Source organism: Naumovozyma castellii, chromosome 8, assembly GCF_000237345.1.
Source record: "Naumovozyma castellii chromosome 8, complete genome".
In the NCBI taxonomy this organism is placed as follows: Eukaryota; Fungi; Ascomycota; class Saccharomycetes; order Saccharomycetales; family Saccharomycetaceae; genus Naumovozyma; species Naumovozyma castellii.
Genome location: NC_016498.1, coordinates 693327 through 699326, shown reverse-complemented (window position 1 = coordinate 699326; position 6000 = coordinate 693327). Strand labels below are relative to the sequence as shown.

The 6000-nt window shown below is 45.8% G+C and overlaps 3 protein-coding genes across 3 annotated transcripts; all 3 read right to left on the bottom strand.

Annotated features, from left to right (window-relative positions):
• Positions 1-61: 61 nt before the first annotated feature.
• On the bottom strand, positions 62-493 carry NCAS0H03670 (helicase C-terminal domain-containing protein; the record flags this gene model as incomplete). The annotated part of the gene is made up of 1 exon (XM_003677975.1): positions 62-493. The coding sequence occupies one exon, from the start codon at positions 491-493 to the stop codon at positions 62-64; it is 432 nt and encodes a 143-aa protein (XP_003678023.1).
• Positions 494-541: 48 nt separating this feature from the next.
• NCAS0H03660 (uncharacterized protein) lies at positions 542-2218 on the bottom strand (the record flags this gene model as incomplete). Its single annotated transcript, XM_003677974.1, has 1 exon — positions 542-2218. The coding sequence occupies one exon, from the start codon at positions 2216-2218 to the stop codon at positions 542-544; it is 1677 nt and encodes a 558-aa protein (XP_003678022.1).
• Positions 2219-2677: 459 nt separating this feature from the next.
• NCAS0H03650 (uncharacterized protein) lies at positions 2678-3232 on the bottom strand (the record flags this gene model as incomplete). The annotated part of the gene is made up of 1 exon (XM_003677973.1): positions 2678-3232. One exon carries the CDS (start codon positions 3230-3232, stop codon positions 2678-2680), a length of 555 nt encoding a protein of 184 aa, XP_003678021.1.
• Between the last annotated feature and the right edge of the window lie 2768 nt (positions 3233-6000).

Here is a 6000-nt window from a genome sequence, read left to right as displayed (position 1 = left end):
ACCACTGGACATTGGAACATCTGGCACAGCATCAAACTCATCAGAATTACTGACGTTAGCGTCATAATACTTCAAAAACAGAGGACTCGTTACCAAAAGAAAGAGAATTATCTTCAGAATTAGCATTGGAATCACCGATACCATCACCTAAGCTGGACCCCACTTCCTCCACTCGTGGGCCAACTTCACCCTTCAAATACCGGTACAAATGAGACACATCGTCTGGAATTCCATGGAGATGGGAGCAACATAGGTCATGACCAAGATGGCTGAGACCATAGAACCTGGCCGTCTGCTTGGCAATGCAAACATCTGGCTTGATGGAGAACTTACCAACACACCTCTTGGTCCAGAATGACATACAAACACCTCCTTCACGTAGCCTGCCTGCCGTTTGGATATACTCACCCACAGTGGGCAAATAATCAACCAGTAAGACAAGCTTGACAGATTTGATATCAATACCCTCAGACACCAACTTGGTACCAATCATAATTCTACACTCTGGATCTTCGATAAATCTCTGGTCTTTTGCATTTTCTCATCGCGTCCAGGCGACCATGGAGCCACCAAACTTGTGCTGGAAATAGAGCTTCTCCACAGTGACCCTTTCTCTGCAAACAATAATCACCTTTGAACTGGAATCGTAAAGCATTAATTTTTCAACCAACTTGGACACCTGGGATTCAATAACGGCCACCTTGCTTACTGGGAGAAACTCCTTGACAATATTCTGCAATGGAATTTGAGACACCATATCAAAATAGAGAATTCTACTCTTCAAAGACGTTCTGGAAACAGTCAGTTCAGTTTCGTAACCAATAAATCTCAACGGTTTGGACATACCCTTGGCACCAGCAGTTCCAGTCATTACGACAACTTTCCAGGCCAGATTGAAATTGATTTCTGGAATGTGCCTGAAGCTGTCTTCACGGTACTTTTCCGTTTCAAGATTGTGGAATTCGTCGATTACAACCATGCCTAATATCACCTGCTCAAACACATTATACCAGTTATTGACCAGATTGATAAAGTTGGCAGAGCCTAGATCGTTAAAAGTACCAACGTAAACGTCACAAAAAAGATGGCTTTCTGCAACAGTGGGACCACCAGCAAACAAATCCTTGACAAAACCACAACTTAAACCAGAGGAAGAGAACCGTAATTTCATATTGGAGACCAGACAAACATATGGAACAAAGACAAAAGAGACGACAGGCTGATCACACAGCGAGACAGCCATCAGAGGAAGCTGGAACAGAGCCGTCTTCCCGTAGCCTGGGAGGGCCTGGATGGGGATGACCTGAGAACCAGAGAGGTATATCTCAACCGCAACGTCAAACTGGCCTTCCCTGAACTCGAACTTACTACCATAGAGCTTGATACCGGCCATGGCCAGGTCCTTGATGGAGCCACTGGGATGGAAGTACCGTTTCTCACAGGAATTCTTAGCAATATCAGACTCACCATCTTCGGCAGGAGAGCCGTAACCAAGACCCAGCCAGTGGTGCCAGGCAGCATTGACCAGGGAGGCGTACTTTTCTTCAAGAGAGCCATCAGCAGCTAGACCCTTCTCATGGTCAATACCGTAGGTGGCCAGCCCAGTGGCAGCAGAATGACCAGCCAGCGTCTCCTTGGCAGCAGACACTCCAACGTCCTCCCCTTCCACCTTGACGTACTCACGCACCAGCTTGATCATACCGTGCCTCATCTCCCGGAATGGCAGACGCATGCTCCAGTTAACAGACATGGGGTAGAGCTTGAGGAACGCAGAGAACCTGGCATAGTGCATGAGCGAATGGGAGGTGCAGTCCACAAAGACAAAAGAATTAACCACGTTTCTGGAGTACCTAACCGGGTCCATATCATCAGCACTGATCCCGTCACCAATGGACCTAGCCAGGTAGCCGTTGAGCAACGACTCCTCAGCAGCACCGTTGGTCTCGTTGAACAGGTCCCGTTTCATATCAGCATACTCGGTCCCCACGGCGTGCTTCAGCATGTTACGTGCAACTATGATGTAGTAGAAAAGGTGGTCTGAGGTGACCTTGTCCAGGGTCTTGCACATTGGATTGCCCTCTCTGTTTTTGGAATACTCAGTAATGATGTCCAGGCAGCGAGACTCAGGGTCCACAAACAGGTTACGTTGGTTACCAGCATACTTCAGTATCAGCATATCAGGAAACCTGTAGGGCCCGGTGGCAGAAAAGTAGATCATCCCACATGACACACACTCCCATATCAGCGACTAACCTGGCGACCTCCTGTGAATCGATGGTGACATTGGGCTTGAAATCAGGAACAACATTGGCCAGAGCCGTCTCGTTGATCAACAGCAACAGCGAATTCTTGGTTTTGATTCTATTCTCAGCAACATCGATGGCAGTGGGAGAGTTCAGCGTGGCATCGGCAACAGCCTGCACAGGCAAGACCTTGTCGAAATACTGACGCAGGTCAGAGAGGTTGGACTCGAAACGCTCCTTGACGTTGGCGTAGAACTCCCTGATTGTAGGATCGGGAGAACTTCTTGCCTGAGATAAGCACGGCGTCTGGCTTGCACACCCTGACGTTGAACTTGGTGTAGTTCTGGTACGCCACGGTCAGCTTGTGGTACATGACGTTGGTCCAGGTCCATGGCTCACTCTTCTTGGTGAAGAAGATCTCATCGGCAGTAGAGTCACCGGGGGATGGCCCCAGCATGGAGAAACCGGTAGAGAACAGAGTAGGTGGCCAGGGCCCGGATAGAGTCGACCAGCTGGCGAAAGGAGTTCAAGGTGTGGAGAGCTGGGTACGCCACGGAGGTGTCCTGCCAGTTGTAGCAGCAGATGCGCACCAAAAGGTACCACAGTTCGTTGTCAGAGCCCGGTAGCAGCTTGAAAGTGAACCACGAGGCGATGGCATCAATGGACTTGGGCGGACTCTGTTCATGTTCGCAGGTAAAGTCCTCGGCAAAGGAGAGTTGTGGGAACACCTCCGCCAGAAACAGAAAGGCAGACCCCATGGAGCTGTACTTCTGGATGGTGGGGATCTGCAGGTCCTTGGGGAAGGTCTCCCCGTAGCCTGGACGGTGGAACGAGGACAGGTACGGACGGCGGTGGTACCTGGACCTGACCTCGGAGTAGATGGTGGAGAAGTAGGAGTAGATGTCCTCTGCAAACTGGGCCTTGTACTGCTGGAAGCCGGCCAAGACGGACAGATCGTTCTCGGTGAACACGATCTCACCCACATTCATCTCCTGTTCGAAGAAGGACGAGTCCTTGGAGTGCACAATGTCCCTGTCGACTGTGACGTCGGCGAGCAGGTACTGCGTGGAGTGGGTCTCGTCCCTGAGATAGAGGTACTTGGTGGGCTTGTCCTTGTAGACCACGGGGATGACGGTGTACTCCTGGGAGCAGCGTCTGTGTCTGTCTGGGGTCTTGCTGTTGACGATGCGGAAGCCGTCTGGGGTGGTGTAGAAGAGCCTCTTGGAGGTGGTGCAGACGGAGAAGAGCTGGGAGCTGGGGACGGGGACAAGGTCGGAGCCGGGGAAGGCGGTGTGGTACTCGTCAGGTCCACCAGGGCGTAGTTGGCCAGCTTGGTGCGCTCCTCCAGCAGGAACAGCTTGCTCTTGGGGTGGAACTTCTTGACAACCTTGCGGACAGAAGCACCCTCCTTTTCAATAGTTAACACGACAAATCCATCGACAACGCTGACGTTATCTGAAATGTAAAACATGGTGGTGGTGGATTTGCGAATGGTTGTTTGGTGGGATGGGAAGGGGAGAGAGTGTGGTTTAAGGGAATGAAATTTGGCCCAGTTATATATTCTGTTTTTCTTCGTTTGTCCCAGAAAAGCGGACGCCATCGCCAGAGAAAAAACAACGCCAAACACGTCCACAGGGGAACGCGGCCACGGCCCAAAGAGGAAAGAACACGAGCTGACGCGTTGGTGCAGTTACGACATGCATGAAAAAGGAAGGTAATATGCTTTTCGTGCTTGAATGTTCAAAACTGAGTGAGCCAGGCTCCTGTGCAAGGTGACAGCTGTGTAAGACTAGAAATACACTGTGACACCGACCATATCTCGACAACTAGCACTCCAACTGACCTTAAACTACAAACGTACACTCTTATACACGCTATCTAAACATATACACACTACCTTCTTTACTTCGACCGTCCCTGCGCTACTTACCCACTGGCTGTGGGTGCTGGGTTTCCGTCTACCTACCGTCGCCCAAGTCACCTCCGCCGCACAGGCCGACCTCCAGACTTGAAAATCCGAGTGGTGGATGTTTTTTCCCACTCCCTCCGAGGCGCCCGACCACCTGCTGTTTTCTCAGAAAAGTTCGCGGGGGAGTGCCCATACGGCGGCCGAAGTCAGTCGAGTCTTTTTCACCTATCAGCGAGGCGCACCTCAGGGATGTGGTTTTTCGGCCGGGCGTCCAATCCTTTTTTTGATTGAGCTATCATAATGGTGTTTCTTCTTCACGTTTTCATTTTAATCTACGGTTTGTTTTTCTCAATTAAATGTTTATGAATACGTTGATCTGATTAAATCTGATGGTTTACAAAGCCTGTTATTCAAAGACCTTATTTTTGGTGGAACTCCGAAATCCTGTTTTCAGAAACTTTCGGAGTCAAACGGATCCGGGAATTTTTAGGGAAGCGATTTCTTCCCACTGAATGCCAATTCGAATGAATATGTCTTAAGTACCAAATCTGCGTTTATTTGTAGCCACATTAATGGAAAGTACGTATCGTGTACCTTACAATAAATGATGACTTTTTACCTTTTATTTTTGGTCTGTGTGGCTGTACTCAGTTTTTGTTATTGTTCATCCACGATAAAATAAAGTGTGAAGTGACGCCAAAGGGTATTATGAGTTGGTATATATTAGTCTATGCAATCAATAACTTTAGTGACTTAATGCTTTGTTATCTTTCATTAAAATTTGAGGAATTATTATTTCTGCTAGGAGCAATCATTAAATTCAAAGTATTCTTGGTTTATTACGTAAGTAAGATATATAATATACTAAATATCCAAAGGATAGTAAAGATGGTTATGGATACTGTGTAATAACATTAATCGGAATATTACTTTTAAAAAAAAACAGAATCTGCTATTGAATTAAGGTAGTGGAAAAGTCTTAAAAAAAGTTTAAAATATAATTATGAGTTCATAGCTACTGTCATTTGGTCATAAGCACTTCAAGTTGATACTCTTTGAAGTTTATTTAGTACTCATTTGATATATGTTGTGCACACAATGGTGCAAAGTGAGCTGTTGAATATCTATCAAAACTAAACCTTTGGTAAGAATGGCTGTTTTATCGAAGCACACCAAAAAGGTTTGTTAATATTTGCCAAGGTATGGTACAATGTATATCTAAGATAACGAACCAACGCTTGTTAACTTGGGAAAATATCCAAATTTAGTATGGATTCCATGGTATCATAAAAAGTTTATCTAACTATGGTTAGAGAAGTCAACTATTCCTAGATTCTAGTGGAAGGTATAGAAAACAAAGAACGATGATACTTTATGAGTTGCGCTTTTTTTTTTATTATTAGAAGTGTTTTCTTACCCAAGAGTGAAGAATCTATTTGTCTGTATCTTGAATTACAAACACATCTACAAAATTAATTATAAAGTAGCAAAATGTTTAAAGTTTATGCAATTAGAAAGGAAAGCAGAAACGACAGTGCTTCTATATCTAAACTCTAGTTAGTATTATTTTGTCTATGCTCTACCTTTTCCTACACAAGTAAATAGAGTCAACTAATAATATGTATCGTTAATTCTCATTCCTTCAATTAATGTCTCTGATGTAAAATCTGTCGTTATTAAAGCAAACTTTAAGCTAACCCGTCTTGTAACGCAGAAAAGGCATTATCCAAATCCATTATTAAAGTATTTGCATGATGGAATTACTTCAACTTTGAGACGAATTGCTTACACTGTTCCTCGCTCGTTAAACATACTGAAAATACCGGATTGATCCTTTACAAACAATAC